The sequence below is a fragment of the Drosophila subpulchrella genome, chromosome 2L (assembly GCF_014743375.2).
Source record: "Drosophila subpulchrella strain 33 F10 #4 breed RU33 chromosome 2L, RU_Dsub_v1.1 Primary Assembly, whole genome shotgun sequence".
In the NCBI taxonomy this organism is placed as follows: domain Eukaryota; kingdom Metazoa; phylum Arthropoda; class Insecta; order Diptera; family Drosophilidae; genus Drosophila; species Drosophila subpulchrella.
This window is the reverse complement of record NC_050610.1, coordinates 1,462,608-1,482,497: the sequence shown is the minus strand read 5'-3', so window position 1 is coordinate 1,482,497 and position 19,890 is coordinate 1,462,608. Positions and strand designations below refer to the sequence as shown.

General features: G+C 42.8%; 4 protein-coding genes across 6 annotated transcripts; 2 read left to right on the top strand and 2 right to left on the bottom strand.

Moving 5' to 3' along the window:
* Positions 1–241: 241 nt before the first annotated feature.
* LOC119547890 (dnaJ homolog subfamily A member 2) lies at positions 242–5,657 on the bottom strand. The gene is made up of 3 exons (XM_037854927.1): positions 5,452–5,657; positions 4,938–5,384; positions 242–1,265 (listed from the first exon to the last, which is right to left on the bottom strand). Exons 1-3 carry the CDS (start codon positions 5,518–5,520, stop codon positions 612–614), a joined length of 1,170 nt encoding a protein of 389 aa, XP_037710855.1. The 5' UTR covers positions 5,521–5,657; the 3' UTR covers positions 242–611.
* A 442-nt stretch (positions 5,658–6,099) lies between these two features.
* On the top strand, positions 6,100–10,155 carry LOC119547065 (NAD-dependent histone deacetylase sirtuin-1). Its single transcript, XM_037853748.1, has 2 exons — positions 6,100–7,722; positions 7,928–10,155. Exons 1-2 carry the CDS (start codon positions 6,516–6,518, stop codon positions 9,211–9,213), a joined length of 2,493 nt encoding a protein of 830 aa, XP_037709676.1. The 5' UTR covers positions 6,100–6,515; the 3' UTR covers positions 9,214–10,155.
* A 1,436-nt stretch (positions 10,156–11,591) lies between these two features.
* On the bottom strand, positions 11,592–19,560 carry LOC119546559 (polycomb protein Sfmbt). 3 transcript variants are annotated; one of them, XM_037852924.1, is made up of 8 exons: positions 19,397–19,559; positions 18,289–18,558; positions 17,057–17,936; positions 15,136–16,440; positions 14,755–15,004; positions 14,178–14,689; positions 13,679–14,034; positions 11,592–12,723 (listed from the first exon to the last, which is right to left on the bottom strand). In XM_037852924.1, the coding sequence occupies exons 2-8, from the start codon at positions 18,433–18,435 to the stop codon at positions 12,391–12,393; spliced, it is 3,783 nt and encodes a 1,260-aa protein (XP_037708852.1). In that variant the 5' UTR covers positions 18,436–18,558; positions 19,397–19,559; the 3' UTR covers positions 11,592–12,390. The 3 variants fall into 3 exon arrangements, with proteins under 3 accessions (XP_037708852.1, XP_037708854.1, XP_037708853.1); XM_037852925.1 differs by having other exon boundaries at positions 12,391–12,723; positions 13,751–14,034; positions 19,397–19,560; XM_037852926.1 differs by lacking the exons at positions 17,057–17,936; positions 19,397–19,559 and having other exon boundaries at positions 18,289–18,427.
* On the top strand, positions 19,248–19,767 carry LOC119546090. The gene is given in 3 exon segments (XM_037852170.1): positions 19,248–19,403; positions 19,405–19,449; positions 19,537–19,767. Coding segments are annotated over 3 exon segments (360 nt in total). The 5' UTR covers positions 19,248–19,319.
* Positions 19,768–19,890: the final 123 nt, after the last annotated feature.

Sequence of the window (19,890 nt, the reverse complement as noted above, 5' to 3'; positions counted from 1 at the left end):
TATTGTCAATTTCAATAAAACATAATTTACAATATTTGGTTACACCAACATTTTTGGAAAAATTTGAAGGGACAAGCAAATATTTTTTGCCTTATTGTATATTCCACTAAATTTATCTCGGGGGTCTTAAATATTGGTATACTTTGTTTATATATCTACACAAAAATTGTTTTTCTTACTAAGATTTTAGTCTGAATACACTTAAATACCGATTTTAAAGAACCTAATAAAAGATGGAGCCTTTTATAGTGAGATTATTGCGTATCTGTTTATTGTTAGGTAGGGGTAATTAGGGCAAGAGTACATCTAAAAAATAACAATAAATATGTAGTTAATAGTTTTAGCATACAGTTAATTTAGCGTGGCTACTGTAATTATGACACTCCCATTGAAGATCAGATCAGCTAAGCTTTAGTCTCGGATAATGACGTATACTACGAATTTAGATCACGCGCTTTTCACAGCAAACATTCCTGTATGAAAAATAATACTATGCATATCAAGACAAAGAGCGGCACCAGGAAGCAGACTTCATCTACGCCGAAAGTGCCCAGTATCAGCCACAGATCGAGACAGAGAAACCGCGCCTGCAGGAGCCACAACCACAGGCACTAAGCCGTCTGGCACTGCACGCCCTCAAAGTGTGGCGACTGTCCGTCCTCGTCTTCCTGTTGCCGCGGCATCGGTTTGTAGTCCGTCATCTGCACTTCCTCGGCGTGCTTGGGGATCACTATTTGCTGCCTGGGGGGCAGTAAATCCTCCAGCATGGCCAGCTGCGGTGCCGTGGCAAAGTCGTTGTCAGGAAACTTAACCTTAAACTTCATATAGAGATCTCCGCTGTCGGTGGCCTTGTTAAAAACAGGCATCCCACCGCCCCGCACCATCTTAATTTGGTTGTGCTGCAGCACTTCGCCCGGCTGGGTGCGCAGGCATACGTTTCGTCCATCCAGGTGCTTAAAGCAATGTGTGTAGCCGCATAACGCCTCCGTGATGTTTATCTCAAGATCCCGCATGTACAGATTAGCATGGCGGCGCTGAAAGAGCGAATGCTCCAGTTGTGCGATGACTACAATCAGGTCCCCAAACTCGCCGCCTCGCATTTGATGACCCTCGTTGGCGAAGGGAACCTTCAGCATGTGCGGTGCTCCCCGCTCAACGACCAGGTCCCGCTTCATCTTCTGCTCCACAAAACCGCTGCCCTGACAAGGACTGCACTTCTTGTCATCCTTAATGGTGAATCCCCGGCCGTCACAAGCCGGACAAGTCTGAAACAAAATACAATTATTAAAACTGTCTTCCTTGCCTACAGTAAATATAATTATACCCTTGCAGAGGGTATATTGATTTCAGTCAAAAGTTTGCAACGCAGTGAAGGAGACGTATCCGACCCCATAAAGTATATATATTCTTGATCAGCATGACTAGACGAGTCGATCTAGCCATGTCCGTCTGTCCGTCCGTTTCTACGCAAACTAGTCTCTCAGTTTTAAAGCTATCGGGCTGAAACTTTCCCAAAATACTTATATCTTTTGCAGGTAGTATATAAGTCGGAACCAGCCGGATCGGACAACTATATCTTATAGCTCCCATAGGAATAATCGGAAGAAAAAATTTTTTTAAATTATATCTTTGGTGTTTTTTAGCATACAACCTCCTAAGCTTGGAAATAACATTTTTTAATAAGTTTTGAATTTTGAATTAAATTTTATCGAAATCGGGCGACTATATCATATAGCTGCCATAGGAACGATCGGAAAATTGGTGGAAAAATAATATGAAACAAATTATAGCTTCGGTGTTTTTCAACATTTAACCTCCAACGCTTGGAAATAACATTCTTTAATTAGTTCTGAATTTCGAATTTAATTTTATCAAAATCGGACGACTTTATCATATAGCTGCCATAGGAACGATCGGAAAATTGGTAGGAAAATAATATGAAACAAATTATAGCTTCGGTGTTTTTTAACATATAACCTCCTACGCTTGGAAATAACATTTTTTAATTAGTTCTGAATTTCGAATTTAATTTTATCAAAATCAGACAACTATATCATATAGCTGCCATAAGAACGATCGGAAAATTGGTAGGAAAATAATATGAAACAAATTATAGCTTCGGTGTTTTTTGACATATTATCTTATACTATTGGGAATATCATTTTTTGTGTTTTTAAATTTAATAATTATAGCTGCAAGGGCATATAAGCTTTGGCTTGCCGAAGCTAACTTCCTTTCTTGTTTACGATTTGAATTCGTAAAATCTTTAAGGGTATTAAAACTTTGGTTTCCCGAAATTGGCTTACGTCCTTGTTTCTTGTAAGTTGAAATAGTTCTGCTTACTAACTTTATAAAAGCTGTTTGTCTGAAACCTATTATGATTCAAATTAACGGTTGCTTCAAAGTATTAAAAAATGGTACGAAACGAATTGGCATGGCAAAAATAACTATTGAAAAAAAGATGGAACGCCTTAGAAGAGATTCTACTTTTTAAAATTTCCTGTACTGTAGCGAATGACGCGGGAAGTGACACCACTGCACATGGCAGGTCTTTAAACTCATTTCCCCATAACTTTTTAAGATATTCTGAGATTGGTTAGATCTTTAGCGTCTAGATAGATATTAAAAATAATTATTAATTTAGAATTACACTGGAGCAAAATATTCAAAAATTTTGGCGCTAGACAGATTATAGCGTAATGGGCCTTAGAGTGGGCGAGGCACTCGACTGTAACAGCCTTGCGCTGCAATTAAGCATGAGGATTCTAGGGATGTACACTAGTCGTCACAATTATTTTGACGAAACAAAAGTTAAATACACTCATAATTTGAAATTACTACATATACATTTTGGCATCAATGGAAAGGTCATTTAAATTGCGTTTGAATAACACAAGACATTTCTTAACCCATTTAGCACTTTTTGAAAAATATGACTTTTTGTGAAAGTCTACTTTGTAATCTTTTTTTCTAGGCTTGAAATAAATCATTTTTTAAATTTTTTAAATTTGTTGAACGTTGATGCACTAAGAGCAGTACAAACAAGTGGCCCAAACGACACCAAGCACGTGCTTGTTACGCGCGGGCCCATTTTTATTTCGTGCAAATACGGTTCGCGAGGAAGGTACATAGAACAAACAAAGACAGGACAAAACATAGATCAACAAGACTGAAGCAAATGAGCTAAGATTTTAGTTTTTAATACAGGGATAGAGGTTGAGGAACAAATTAAATGATATAGGTTGTAATAATTATTACAAAGAACGCGAAAAGGCTCATGCTGACTAAAATTAGATGAACATCGTGGCAAGTTTATAGGATAGTAGTTTCGCAGTAGTCTAACAGGAACATTGAAAGTAAGGCGGCTTACCAAATCTACGCAAGAAATGTATATAAACTAACAGTAGGTTAGGTTAGGTTAGGTAGGAGTGGTTGGAGACTAAATATTAGTCCCCTCACTTAGGCCACAATGGGCCCCTTGTGATACCACATGATCTCTGAAAGATCCGTTTCCCTAGCTCATGGGTTATCTGCCTTCGCGAAGTATTCTGTTCTTCTCAAGAAACATAGTAGTTTTTGAATGCTTACGTCCTGAATGGCCGCAAGGTTCGGAAGTGTGTAGCTACCTAGGGTTTGAAAGCGCTTTAGGTTATGCGCTGGGCAAACTAACAGTAACTGCAAAAAGAATTTTTCAAAAATTCCTTTAATTATATTTTTTATGATTATTTATGTTTAATTGTTTAAAAAATTGCTTTCGGGCTATATTTTTCACTTTTTGCACCCGTTACTCGAAGAGTAAAAGGGTATACCAGATTCATCGGAAAGTATGTAACAGGTAGAAGGACGCCTTTTATAATCACTAGCCGAGTCGATCTAGCTAAGTCCGTCTGTCCGTATGAACGCTGTGATCTCGGAAACTATAAAAGTTGGGAAAGTTCTTGCGCAAGTTTATTTCCACAGGGTGCCACGCCTACAATCGCCCATAAAGCTAAAACCCGTCTAGCGCCCACATTTTTTAATATTTTGTAAAAATTTAAATACGATTTTGTTCTCATTATTAATATCCATCTACATGCCAGAAATGTTTAAAATCTGACCATTCATTAAAAGTTACAGTTTTCTCTTGTCTTCTTTTCAGTTTTTGAGCAAGTGATTCAAAATATAAGTGTGTCTTTTAAATGTTAGGGCCAACTTTACTTTTTTGTTTGGTGGCAAATCGGAAGCGCCATGGTTGGCTTATTAAAAGTATTACATTTTTTTACTTTGCATTTTCCCTTGAAAAAAGGATTGCTATAATGCTGATGCATTTTTTGCATATTGCTTAAGTACATACTAAAATAAGATTTGCAAAGATTCATGTCAATAGATTTTAGACTTCGTGAAATATCTTAAAATTTTTAAAGATATATCCGATTGTTCCGATAGGAAGCTGTAGGACATTGACGTCCGAGGAGGGAAATTTTAAAGCTTGATCTACGTACACTAGGGCGGTCTTTTTTTGTATTAAATTTTTAAGGGCATTAAATATATTCCTTTGGTATCCCAAATGCATAACTTAAAGGAAAAGTAGAAAAAATAAGTTTTAGACGGTGAGCAATGGCATTTAAGGCTTTAAGGCATATTTTATATTCGTATTTATATCACTAAGATTAAATATGAGCTAAGGGAAAACTTGAAAAGAGTCAAAGAGGTAATGATGCAAAAAGGCCAACATTTTTTTGGTATTTCATTTGAACTTTATAAATCTTTTTCTCAATTGTTAACTCACTTTATAAGCACGGATAGGAGATTGCTATAAAGCGTATAATTAAGCAAGTGCTTACGTTTCTAGAATAAACTATTGTTCGTATCTAACTCTTACTCTGGTGCTAAAAACAAGTTACCCAAGAAGTTTACAAATTCAAATGCATATGCCGACTCCCAGAACCCATACATACCGCATCGAAGGGGCTGAGACCCATAAAGGTAAAGGCGGCGGCCCGGCCCGCTCCGCCGCAGGTTTCGCAGCTCTCGCGAGCCTCCTTTGGACCTCCGTCGCCGTTGCACTTGGAACACAGCTTCTGCCGCTTGTACTCCACTTTTTTTTTCATGCCGCCAACGTAGATCTCCTCCAGCGTCAGCTCCACCTTTACCACGACCTTGCCGTCGCGCCTGCATCTCCCCCCTGGAGAGACTCGTTCAAAGGGAAACCACTGGGCAAAGAAATCGGAGGCATCCGAGAATCCCTCGGCGCCCTCTTGCAGACCTTTCAAGCCGTAACGGTCGTAGATGCGCCGCTTCTCGGGATCGGACAGCACCTCGTAGGCAAAGGATATCTCCTTGAACTTGTCGCCCGCATCGGGATTCTTGTCTGGATGGAACTCTTTGGCCAATTTGCGGTAGTTCTATTGAAGCATCCGAAAAAGGGGGGAATCCAAATTATTTACCAGGAAATCGAAATGGGGCAGTTACCTTCTTTATATCCTCGTCGCTTGCGTCCGGAGCCACTCCTAGAACTTCGTATAAATTTAAGTTGTCCATTTTCTATTGCACCTTATCCCCCCTACAAACTAAAATAGTTGTACATCGTAGCTGTGCAAACTATTTATTTATTTAACAATGTATCTATGACAATATTTTCAAGTCATATTGGTTAGCGAGTGTGACCAAGTGCGCCGGTGGAACCTCAAGCAATAGGTACCGAAAGAAATACTTCAAATTGCGGCCGAGTTGTGAACAGTAGGCATTGGCATTGGAAGAATAGTCTGGAAGTTATGTTTAAATGTCTTAAAAAGGTTTTTTTATTTTAAAATGAAGTATATATTATATGTTAACTAAAGAAATATTTAGTAATTCAGAATTTGTCTAGGAATCTAGCAGGTAAATTAAAAGTATTTTATACATTACTTTAAATTCGAATATTGCATTTTATATTTTTACAAAATAAGTTAATCTACATCTTTCTTTTCAAAGTGCCCACTGTAGCACACGTAATCCCACCCGGAAAACGCCAAAAATACCAGAAATATGCCAAAATGAGTCACGGTAACGACCATTTCCATACGAAAAGGCGTTAGCACATTCAACACGACGAGTCAGGGTCCCACCCGAACTCACTTCCACCAGCGCACATACACACACAGGCGCAGCTACGTGTGCCATCTTGCTTTTTCATCGGAAAATTTTCCAGAAATTACGCTAAAAAATTACGAAAAAGTCGCAACCAAATGGAGTGGAAATTTTTTTAAAATTTAAATTTCGTGCGATTACGTGAAATAAAGTCGAGTTGGGTGAAAAATTCGCCGCCAAACGATCGCTGGAGAATTTTTTCAATCAAGCCAAATGGGTGCGAAGCTGACGACGTAAAAATTTGTGTGTACCAACGAAAGAGCGGAGAAAACGGACGAGGCGAGAGTGCAAAGCAGAGAGACCGAGGAAACACTCGCGCAAGAAGAAGAAGCAGCAGCAACGACGAGAGTTTTCTCTCTGTGAGTCTGTGTTGCGTGCGTGTGCGCGCGCGCGTGTATTGGGGAAAAATGATGGAAAACTACGAGGAAATTCGCCTGGGCCACATTAAGGCCAAGGATCTGGGCGACCAGGTGCCAGACGCTCCGCAATTCTATCCGCCCCCCAAATTTGATTTTGGCGCCGAAATTCTGGCCACAACGTCGACCGAGGCAGAATCGGCGGCAGAGGCAGACCTAGCAGCAGCAACAACAGCTACCAGCGAACTAGCTGGCAAAGCAAATGGTGAAATCAAAACAAAAACATTGGCTGCCAGGGAAGAACAAGAAATTGGCGCCAAATTGGAGCAAGAAACCAAAAATCTCGCTAAGCCATCGAGTGAAAATGAAGAGGAGGACGAGGAGGAGGAAGAAGACGACGACGAAGAGGAGGACGATGAGGAGGAGGTCACCGGAACCAGCAACGAGGACGAGGACTCTAGCTCCGACTGCTCCTCTTCCGTAGGTCCCGACTGGAAGCTGCGCTGGCTGCAAAGAGAGTTCTATACGGGCCGTGTGCCCCGCCAGGTCATTGCTAGTATCATGCCGCACTTTGCCACCGGGCTGGCGGCTGACACCGATGACTCCGTGCTGTGGGACTACCTAGCCCACCTGTTGAATGAGCCCAAGCGGCGCAACAAGCTGGCCTCGGTAAACACATTCGACGATGTCATCAGTTTGGTTAAGAAATCGCAAAAAATCATTGTGCTTACGGGAGCCGGGGTATCCGTGTCCTGCGGTATCCCGGATTTTCGCTCCACCAACGGCATATATGCGCGATTGGCCCATGACTTTCCCGATCTACCGGACCCGCAGGCCATGTTTGATATCAACTATTTCAAGCGGGATCCGCGACCGTTCTACAAGTTCGCCCGCGAGATATATCCCGGCGAGTTTCAGCCCTCGCCCTGCCATCGGTTCATAAAGATGCTGGAGACCAAGGGCAAACTGTTGCGCAACTACACTCAGAACATCGACACCCTAGAGCGGGTGGCGGGCATACAGCGGGTGATCGAGTGCCACGGCTCCTTCTCAACGGCCTCGTGCACCAAGTGCCGGTTCAAGTGCAACGCTGACGCCCTGAGGGCGGACATCTTTGCCCAGAGAATTCCGGTGTGCCCACAATGCCAGCCCAATAAGGAGCAGAGCGTAGACGCTTCCGTGGCCGTTACCGAGGAGGAACTTCGCCAGCTGGTCGAGAATGGCATCATGAAGCCGGACATTGTTTTCTTCGGCGAGGGTAGGTGTCGTTTGCATATTGTGTTTTTATATTTTACATCTAATCTGACTAATAAAAGCAAAATCTTTCAAGGCAACAATCAGTGTTTATTTCAGAACTAACCACATTTTATTTTACATTTAAACCGAGATAAAGTATTTGAAATACAATAAAGGCCAATTCTCTAATTGGTATATCCTGTGTTTGCTTTTCCTATTACCAACAGGTCTGCCGGACGAGTACCACACGGTAATGGCCACCGACAAGGATGTGTGTGATCTGCTGATCGTGATCGGCTCCTCGCTAAAGGTGCGACCCGTCGCCCACATTCCCAGCAGTATCCCGGCCACGGTGCCGCAGATCCTTATTAATCGGGAGCAGTTGCATCACTTGAAATTTGACGTGGAGCTGCTGGGCGACTCCGACGTGATCATCAACCAGATTTGCCACAGGCTGTCGGGCAACGACGAATGCTGGCGGCAGCTGTGCTGCGATGAGTCAGTGCTTAGCGAGAGCAAGGAGTTGATGCCTCCAGAGCACTATCATCATAATCACCATCATCATGCCAGCCACCACCTTCACCACCACCGCCACTGCAGTTCGGAGAGCGAGCAGCAATCGCAACTGGACACTGATACGCAATCCCTCAAGTCCAATAGTTCGGCGGACTACATTCTGGGCTCTGCAGGCACCTGCTCGGACAGTGGCTTTGAGTCCTCCACATTTACGAGTGGCAAGCGTTCCACTGCCGCCGATGCAGCAGCCATTGAACGCATTAAAACAGACATTCTGGTGGAGCTGAATGAGACAACCGCCCTCAGCTGCGATCGCTTGGCTGTCGGAGCCCCGTCAACAACGGTTGAGAGCTATCGCCATCTTTCCATCGATTCCTCCAAGGACAGCGGCATCGAGCAGTGCGACAACGAAGCCACTCCCAGCTATGTGCGTCCCAGCAATCTGGTCCAGGAGACGAAGACAGTGGCGCCCAGTCTTACGCCCATTCCGCAACAGAGGGGAAAGCGACAAACAGCAGCAGAGCGTCTGCAACCTGGAACATTCTATTCCCACACCAACAACTATTCGTATGTGTTTCCAGGAGCTCAGGTTTTCTGGGACAACGATTACAGCGATGACGACGACGAGGAGGAAGAAAGAGGCCACAATAAGCACGGTGATCTCTTTGGCAATGTGGCGGATAACTACAATGATGAAGATGAGGATGCCTGTGATCTGAATGCCGTTCCATTGTCACCATTGCTCCCGCCATCGCTGGAGGCTCACATAGTCACCGAGATTGTTAATGGAGTCGATGAACCTGTCTCCAACAGCAGTCCCGGCCAGAAGAGACCCGCCTGCATTCTAGAACAGCCGCTAACAGCCATCCCAACTCCCGCAATTGAAAGGGAAACTCCGCCTCTGAAGAAGCGGCGACCTAGCGAGGAAGATGGGCAGCAGACCCAAATAGAAAGTTCGGAGGAGAGTCCGCCTCCAGGACAGTTAGCAGCTGTGTAAACATAATTTTATCCCTGCTAAAAGTGTAGTATTTATTTTAAACGCAATTTAAACCAACTTGTAAACAACAAACAATGTCCAGAGAAGCTGCGAAATCAAAGCAGAGGGCCATGTTACCAATTTCATTCCCAAGAATTGTAGTGGAATCGGAATTGATAGGTTAACGTTTACTTGTATTTGTTTTAAAAATGAAACTTCTATTCCGGTTTTACGAAATTACTGAAGGAACGAAACCGGAACTAGAACCACTAGTTTACTGAACTCGAGGCTTTAGACATCTGACCCTCGTTGCTTTACAACCACTTTACGATCCTTCCGTTTTGATATTTTTGGAAAAGCTCTTAGTTTATTTATTATCTCTCTTCAAAACGAATCGCTGTAAATGTTAGTATTTTATTACACTAAGTTGTTATTGAGGCCTTTTTAGATAAACGAGAATGATAAGCGGAAAGTTAAAAATTCTCTAAAAAGCATGGTTTCTTTGTATTCAAAGAAAAGCTACGCCTCAACTTTAAATCTAGGTTTAAGCGTAAAATATTTATAAATATGCAACTACAACCGGAAAAAAACAACACTTAGACTTAGTTAAAAACTAGACACAAACACTCTGTATATAAGCACTCGCTCTTAATTTGTATTGTACATGATCCTTTTTATACTTTTTTGCGTTATTCTTTTCTTTTCTTTTTCTATCGGTTATGGCAACTATTTTCCAACATTAATACACTCTCACACACATCAGATTTGATCATCTATTTGTTGTTATACAGATACGAATACAAGTTTGACATTTGGAGTGCGTGTTTAAAATGTTTAATCAAAAACTAGCATAAATATATAGCCACCAAACGCAGTGTAAACTTAGCTGTAAGAATTTAGTCTATATGTCATAAAAGTGTATTAATTATCCAGAATATAAAAAAGTCTTAAAGAAACGAAAAAGTTGGTTTTTAAATTTGTACAAGTTAAAACTTGATAATATAATCTTATGTACTGAAGGTATTGGTTTAAGTATGGGAGCTACATTTTATGATGATAGGGGAAAAGTATATAAAGGTTTTGCAAATTTTAACTAACTTGGCCGATTTTGATCTTTGGTGTCTCCAATGTGAAACATGTATGCACACAAAATCTGCTTTCTTATCTGCTGGCAGAAGATCGTATCTTAGCCTAATATTTTCAAACCATAGTCGACGTATATATGTATACGGGGGTGACAGAAACTCAATATGACATTCTTGATCAGGACAACTAGCAAGGTTGATCTAACAGGTCAACAAAGTAGATTCTAGCGGTGACTGCGCAGCCCGAATTTATTTAGAAAGTTTGCAAACGCGAATTTTTCAGTTAAAACAAGGAAGAACGCTATAGTCGAGTACCTCGACTATCAGATACCCGTTACTCAGCTAAAGGGACCAAAGGAAAATGGAGATATGCAAGCAGCAAAGCGAGATTGAAATGCGCCAACTACCGGCGGTAGACAGATTTAAGCGTTGTGGGCGTTAGAGTGGGCGTGGAAAAGTTTTTTTTGGATCAATCGATAGGTATTGACAAGACCAATACATTTCAGTTTTTTTATCTAGCATGAAAATTGTGGGCGCCACAGGCTTGGGCGGTTTGTGGGCGTGGCATATTCGCGTGACAAACTTGCGCTGCGCTCAAGCCTACGGAATCTAAGTCTGAAATCCCATTTCTCTATCTTTGATATTTTCCGAGATATCCGCGCTCATATTTACGATTTTTTGTAGTTTGTGGGCGTTCAAGTGGGCGTGGCAAACTTTTTTTTGGGTCAATCGATAGGTATTGATGAGAACAATACATTTCAGTTAACATTTTCATTCTAGCATGAAAACTGTAAGAGCTACAGTTTTGGGCGGTTTGTGGGCGTTAGAGTGGGCGTGGCACTCTGCTGAAACAAACTTGCGCTGCGTAAGAAGCTCAGGAATCTGCACGCCAAATCTCAATAGCCTAGCTCCCATAGTTTCTGAGATCTCAGCGTTCATCCGGACAGACGGACATGGCTAGTGATCCTGATCAAGAATATATATACTTTATGGCGTCGGAAAGGCTTCCTTCTGCCTGTTACGTACTTTCGGACGAATCTAGTATACCCTTTTACTCTACGAGTAACGGGTATAATTATCAAATTTAACTTACGTGCTGAAAACTCAAATTCGCACATATCTCAAAAACTGAGTCTGCGCTTAATTCTGATATAAAATTAGCATGCAATGTTAATGCTTTTTTTTACTGATAATAGTAGAACATTTTAATAGTCACACTTCCTGAATTTGAAAAAGGCAGTTGGAGCCGTCGATTTAGGTGCATACCTTTTGGACCCCACATAATCCAAACAACACAGAGAAAAATACATGTAATTTCAATACTTGCAATTTTGAATTCGGTTTTATTAAAGTATTTTGACATTAGCTGGTACCTTATGGTTATCTAGATACATATTCTATTTTTAAGGTGCCTTCTTCAAAAGTATGCCTTATACCAATAATGCTCTCCTTGCAGAGACGTGTGATTCCGAAAAGAAATAAAACGAAGAGAGAGCGCGTTCGCTGGTAATCGAGGATCCTACGGACTAGGAGCGAATTCCAATCGCTCGGCTTACGAGTGAACGATGTATGCTAGACATGCTGCCTGGGTTGCTTGCAATCGCTTGGTTCTATATAAAATATGACATTTTTGGGTCCTATGGTCGGCGAGGGAATTTATGTACAATTTACAAACCCATGCTAAACAATCCCCATATATTTATATAAATATTGTGAGTTGCATGCACTGTTTTTACTTTTACTTTTATAAAAATACGCGTGATTAAAAAAATGTATTTGTCCCCAATTCAATGATATCTATACAATTGTTGATATAGAACTCTGACTGATATAACATGAGCATACGGCTACGATCTACGATTTACGATATAATCGGTATAAAATAACGCGCTGTGAGACTTGAGTTAGTTATACAATTGTATCGTGGATGGTTGATCCATTCTAGGCAACGTTTGTGTTTCGATTTCCAGTGCTAACAAAATACTTCAATATGTGTTAGTATATATATTCGTTATATATATCCTACATGCATAAGCACTAGTATACACGTATAAAAGTGTGTTTTTATCGGTGATAACTTTCGTTTCGCTTTGAAAAAATGTAAATCCGGGCACTATAAAAACGGAGATTTGTTGGTCTTATGGGATCTGGCTCTGCCCGGATTAACCTTGCACTTAAGCTGGGCAATAAGATCTGAGATTTTCAGCGCCGGCCCCACCTTCATGCCCAACAGTGGCATTATATCATCCTTGGTTAACTGCAGCAGTCGCTTTCCATCGATCTTGTTCCGGCTGAAGGTATCGCAGTGCGCTGTGCAATCGTTGACCCGTAGGAACTGGGATACGTCATACACATTCCACGAATCCGGCACCAGTTCCAAGTGCGCCTCACTCGAATCGATGTCGGCCAGACGCGGAATGTACTTATTATTCGTTGCTGAGGAGTTCTAAATTCGGGCAAATTACAGACTTCATTAGTAAAAATGTCGCAAGGGATTTAAGGGGTTTTAGGTTAAGGTGGATGATGGGACGGTTGGATGTGGGGGGTTGTGGTTGTTGCAAGTACCAAAAATAACAGTGCGTAAACTAAATTATATACAAATTGACGTTTATATGAACGATTTCGGTTATATACATTTATGCAATAGTGATATAGAGCCATGGCACAGTGGTTTATCCTTAGTAAGGCACTTCAGTCTTCATCAAAATCCTAAACCAAAAATAGCCTTCTTCGCCTTACTAGCTTAAATCAAATCAATAACATTTTAAAACTGACTTTCTTCAACTTTAGTGAATGTAACATTAATTTGTAAAATACACTTTATGTTTATGGTAAATTAAAAAAAAAAAGAATTGAGAACAAGAAATAAAGCTTGCTGGAAAAACATCATGCGCAGTTTAATTTTCCTTTTAATTTTCCGAATCGTACGAATTAGATATAATTTTATTCGGAAATCTTAAAAAATGGTTATACTGTAGAGTAGCAGAGAATATAAAAAAAAACAACAAAGCCATAATGTTTTGTCCAGTTTCCCGATCAATTGTATGAGAGCTTTAGTAAATAGTCCTGCTAGAGAACGACTTTTGGGGAAGTTTCATTCATGTTTCATTCATTTCGTTGAAACGAATAGACGGACGGGCGGAAGTGAGGGCATGGCTATATCAAGTCGTCTGCGAATGCAAGGCAAGAACTTTATAGGGTCGGAAATATTTTCTTCACTGACTTGCAAAGTTCTGCCTAACAAAATGTACATTTCAAAACCACTGTGCCTTTTAGACCCTTCATTTAAATGCATGAGCTGGACTTCAGGTGGGCAAGTTGGCGGGCAGGCGAGCAGGGCTGTCTGGCTTGATGGCTCTGGATGAATGACTCTACGCACTATTATTCCACTAAGTACTCACCGCAATGTAGCTAGTAGCTTTGCGGCCCACAGTTGGTGGCGCAGGTGATTTAGTAGTGGAAGATTTCATTACCATTTTGTTGCTGCTCGTGGCGAGAGTTACCAGCGAGGTGGAGCCACTTCCACTGCCTGATCCTGCGATCTGATCACTGGAGGACTGTGTTGCGGACTGCTCAGAGATGTGGCTGGTGCTTCCGTCCCCATCGCCATCCGCATCAGGGTCCTCCTCTTCGCCCTCTTCCTCGGGCTGATTGTTCTCATAAAAGGCAGCATTGTGATGCTCCGGCTTCAGCTCTAGCTTGATGCTCAGTTTGGGCAAGTGCGGAGTGGTCTTAAGCGCAATCGTACGTGATTTAACTGCAATTTAAGTAACATATAACTTAGTCTTTAATAATAGGCGCTATTAACATATAAATTAGTCTGTAATAGTACGTGCAATGTAGGATAGGTTCCAATTGTTCGATCAATACCGCCATCAAGAGGATAATATTAAAACTTACCCGACTGAGTGTTGTTGTCGTTTGGTGTCTTGCCTCCGACTGCTCCTTTCTTGGGCTTCCGTTTCCTCTGTATCTTAGCCTTTGGTGCAGGTTTCGGTGGCTGCTGCTGCGCAACCCTCGGTGGTCCCTCCAGCTTGTGATTCACCAATACACACCAACCTACTGGATATATATCCGCCGATTCGCAATCTAGCCACTGGTCGTACTCGTCCGTCCATCCGTCGAAGTGAACTTTAAGAAGTCTACCCACCACTCGCGCTACCGTCGCCACGCAGACAAGCCGGGGGTCCATGAGGTCTGCACACTCCAGACTCATGCCCATTTCGAATCCGTGGTCAGGCACTACACGATGAAATAGGTGCTGACTGGCGGCTACTGCTCCCGTGTCCCGAAGATAACCCTCCCATGTGAATGTACGAGAGTCGTAACCATTCGGAGGAGTCACCGAAATGCTGTTAGCGGAGCAGAATCCAGCCGGAAAGATACACGGACTCTTTTCATGATAACAGAACCTGAAAGAGTAAGGTAATTGTTACGTTGGCTTTATTTATCCCTAATAATAGCTTTAAAAGCTCACCAATCCGACCCTGAGGCATCCGGCTGGTAGGAATCAATGCGTATCATCATGTACCCAAATTTCAGAACCGCCATTACTGTGGCCGGGCATATGGATGATAGATTGAGTGGGTCCACCGCTTCCAGCTTCATGCCTTCCACAAAGCTATTGGTTTTGCCGTCACTGTAGTACTCGTCGAAGGTAAAGTTCATTTTGAACAGCTCAATTGTGGCATCGTCCTCATGAACTTCGATCATAGCTTCGCGACCAGCTAAAAAGCAATTTACGAGAAGTCAATTAAGCTGTGAAATTTATAATTCATTTTCAAGGAACATTGTTTTGAAACCATTTACTTATTTATGTATTATGTATTTATAAAATTGCAAATGGAAGACGACTCACCCAACATGCGCTCCAAATAGTCTTGCGGGGCGGCCAGATTATGGCCCACTGTGGTTGCCCAGCCAACCGGGTGGATGATAGGCGAATCCTCGTGACACCAAAACCCATCGTCAGAATCGAAGTACCGCAAGAAGAGGCGCTTCCCCACGATCTTCGTGACTGTGGCCAGGCGCACCTGTGAAATGCGATCCTTGTCCACACACTCGAGATTCAGGCCAAGACGGAAGCGCGACTGCAGGCTGTCGTTGATTTTGTTGTAAAAGTTGGAGGGAAGGGTGCGGGCTCCGGATAAGCGGCCGACCAGGAAGTCCTTCCAATCCTTGTACTTGTGCTCGATGGTGCGGGGCGGGATGAGGGGCTTGCCCCGAGTTGCACACCAGCCCACCGAGTGCACCTCGGCGTTGCAGAGGTTTACCCAGAAGTCGTGTGAGTCCGTATCGAAGCCCTCGTAGCTCATCAAGGCCTTATAGCCCTTGATCTCCAGGATGGTGGCCACCCAAAATGAGGTAGGAGTCTGGCCCGGCTGGATCACCTCGATACTATCGCAATCGGTGTTCTCCACTTCCACTTTCATACCCACGCCCAGATTGTCCCATACCTCGCATCCGGGCGCATGTGGAAAACAGGTGACAGGAGCCGCATTGAAGTTCTCTTTGCTGAGGCGGGGTAACCAATCGTAGGAGTGTGTGGGATCGTACATTCGCCGTCGTATGCTGATAATTTTCTCCATTTGCGGACACGGTACTGGTAGACGCTCATACTTGGGAATTTGTGGCAGGTCATCCTGAGGGTAAACGTCTTTAAAAAGTCGAAGGGCCTTGGGCGTCGGAGCTGCGGTCAGATATGAATTGGGTGTGGCTGCTCCTTCCTCGGCGCTTCCCGGAGCCGTGGCATCTCCCACCGCTCCACCGTTCAAGGCAGCAATCGTTTCATTCGCTGCCATTTGTACATTATTGGCAGCTGCGTCGCCACCTAGGGACATCGGTTCGCCAAAGCTGTTCAACTGGGTAATCTTCGATTGGTCCGTAATGCGGAAACGGTAATTCGCATTCTTAATGTGCGCCGCCTGCAGGTCAAGCTCTATATCCGACTGGGCCTGGTGCTGTTCGCCAGCCAAGACTTCTTCGGCCGCCTCCGAGCACGCTGCGGGAATCGGAGAACTGGTGCTTGCCTGGCCTCCCTCCATCTTGCTATTCAGTACCAACGAATAAAGTTCACCTCGGGCACAGGCCATGCTGCAAAAGCGTCGCGATTTCGTGTAGAATGTGTGCTTCACTCCAATGGCTCCACAACGTTTACAGACAGCTGCGGAGAAAAATAGGCGTTGTTAAAATATATTCAAACGTTATTGAGCTACATCATCTGATCAACCGTACTTGTACCCTGCCATACAAACCCAAATTCTTGCAACACAAACTCTAACTTAATAAAAATTATAATACAAACTAAAACTAGGAGAAAATCAAACTTAAAAAGCTGGGAAATTAATATGTTGTAGAGTGAGTCGATTATTCTACTTAAGAGTAGCAGGACGGTGTTCTTTAAAAACAAATTTGTGATTGGTTCAACGAACAATTAATAATTCTAAAAACAAATACCAATTAAATATCTTAGCTGATGGTGTCAAAGTTAATAATTACTCTTTAAACAGCTTAAACTGGAGCCCGACTGATTAAAGAACCTTAGAATTTTTATAAGTAGAAATCAACGGCTTCTGGGATTATACATACATAAATAAAATTAGGTTGTAGATCAAATTTATCTCACAACAATCAAATCTTCTGTATTAAACCAACTGATGCTTTAAACTTACATACGATTTAAATTATGATTTATACTTTTATGCTTATTTAAGTTGTACGATTCGCCCTCACAATGGTCTCATAAAAAATCGACACACTCTATTGCAGAGCAACCTTACCCATGCCGTCTTTCTGTATGGGGATCACCGAAGGGTCTATGTTGCCCTTGTAGGCGATGGGTGTCTTCAGCACCAGTCCCGGCCTGTTCACGGGTTCGATCTTGCGCGTCTTGCGTTGTGAGCGCAATGCGGAGGAGGTTGAGGCACTGCAGCTGGCGGTGGTTGCGGTGGAGTTTGCTCCTTTGGCCATGCTGTACGTGCGCTGCATTTGCTTGCTGGAGCTCACACAGGGTGCTTCAGAGCTGACCATAATGTTGCCAAAGGCATTTCCATTGAGCGTTGCCATCGCAGGGGCTAAAGTTGTGCCCAGCAGCTTGTGGTGCAGCAGGCCATCAGCCAGTGGGACCAGCAGATCATGCTCAACTCCAGAGACACCCAAGCCTCCGGGCAACTGTGTCATGCAGGACGAGGAGGACTGCGAAATATCCTTGTCCGAGGAGGTCATGAAGTCGGTGCCATCGTAAGAATTATTGTCCTCGTTCATCATCACAAAGTCGTCGATGTTGATGATCTCCTGTTTTGGTTCCAGCCCCGATCCGCCATCGTCGTAGCCATCGTCCATCTGACCGTACACCTGGTCGTCATCATCCACAACCGCTTCGCCAACACCCACGCCCATAAGAGCTCCGTCGTGTGCGGCCATGCCCACCATACCGGTGTCCACATCGCTATCCATAACCTCAGCATAGTTCTGGAAGACAGCCGCTGCCGCCGACTGCTGAAGCAGTTGCTGCTGCAGGCCGCCCATGTGAGCGAATCCGTACAGGTTGTTTGAGTTGGTCGCAATCAGGGTGCCTGGCTGAACACCCAGCGCCGCAGCTGCCGCTGCCGCCTGACCAGAGAAATCCCCCCCCATCAGGCTCATCATCGGATTCATTTCCTTTTGTTGAGCAGGATGGGTTCGAAGATTGGAGGATGTTCAGGTTGAGGTTCGATCATTGGTTTTGTGTATTTTTGTGTCGAGTTATAAATTGTAACCAATACATAAATCATAGAAAAGAAAGTAGAAGAAATAAGTAAACGAATTCCAATTTTTAACTGAGACAGACAAAAAAGATAGTTTTGAAATTTGGCCAATCCCCAAAGAGTACGTGTTAAAACCTAAGGAATTTGGGTTTGCTTGCGACTCCGAGGACTAGCAAATATAATGCCGACAATCATTAAATGAATAATTATATTTATTAGTCTTCGAATTGAGAGATTGGCTTTTGGATCAAACCGTCTGCGCTTACCAAAGTCGGTTGATGGGCGGAGAGGTCCTCCATGACAGACAGTCCAACTGTGGGATGACCCAGAAGAGTGGCCGCATCTTCCAGTGTAATGCGCTCCGAGTTGTACTGACTACTCATCCACATCATACGCAGCTCGGCCGGATTCATTATAAGCGGTTGAAGCTATCGATGCTGGACTTGTCAGTATGGTAGTATCATTTATAAGACAAAGTCCTGAATTTTCTTCAAAAAATATTCAAGTTGCCCTTCTTGTTCGCTAACATGCATTGGCTGAAATGGAAGATGGGTAAAATAAATTTCGCATATTTTTGTGAATTGCAAAAGCTATTTCTTGAAAATATAATAATTCAAAATAGTATCATTTCATTAAGCATCGTACGAAACTTCGCGAGTTCTTCTTAAGCCTTTAAGAGATGGCTTACTGTCAAAAGAATAAACGTATAAATTATTATGCGTCTAATGCCCTAATGTCGGAATGACATAAATAAATAAAATCATTTTAGGCCAGTTTTAAGAACTTTGTTAGATATTTAAGATCTTTTTATATTTGTATGTAGGAATTTTTGAGGACCAAACAGACTACACCGGGAAAGCACATAATACATGGAATGGTATCAACAATTAGGTATTTGTTGTACATTTCTTTGGTGGACTTGAAACTAGGTGTTTGTAATAAGTTAAAGGTGGGAACTTGAATGTTCCCGGTCTTTGTTTGGATGAACTTTTCCGTCCCGGCAGGAGCCTCGACCATATGGGCCGCAACTCCTGACCGATTCCCAGTGTTTCGTTGTTCGTTTTGTTTGCCTCCTTCTCTCTATTTTTTTCCGTTTTTGCACGCAGCTGCTGCGCTGGGGAGAGGGCAGGGAAAGGCGATTAAAGACTTCCGCCGCGGGCTCAACTTCGCGGCAACATTTTGCGGCAGCCACAGCAGCCACGCGAAATTCCACTCATCTGGCCAATAAACATTGCTCGATTTGTCCAAATTCTGGTTACACTTTCCGTGCAAAGCACATCACTCGCTCGAAAAGTCAATGAAGCGTTTGCGCAGACAGCGAACGCGAACACAAAAGAAAACGCACGATGTTGCTGCCCCAGGCTGCAAACTTACACTTTTAGCACGTCTAACGCGATCGGCTTAGGTTTCGCCAACTGCTAGCACTTGTGAAGTTCCATTTTATGGCTTTTCAAATGGATTTACCGAGGTTTTCAACAGTTTTTAAAGAGCCAACTTCTTTTGCATTTGCCGAGCAGGGATGGCAATTAGCTCCCAGGGCTGCGCAGTCGAACATCAGCGTTTTGGCATTCTTTTGCCCGCTAAACCGCCAGGGCTGCAAAAGAGGGTGCGTTCAGCAGGGAGTAACGAAAAGTGATTACCGATTCGATGGGATGGATGTTCTATCGATATACGAATTTACAACGAAATCTTTAGAAACTGTACGAATCTTAAGTTATTTCTCAAGGAATTGTCTAGATCTATAACTATCTTTGCAAGTACATTTTTTAAAATTCCACGTAGTAATAATTGTATATTCGTTCAGTTGTTAATAAGATCAAATATGATAATTCGTAACAATAGACAGCCAACAGTTTACAATTTTTGAA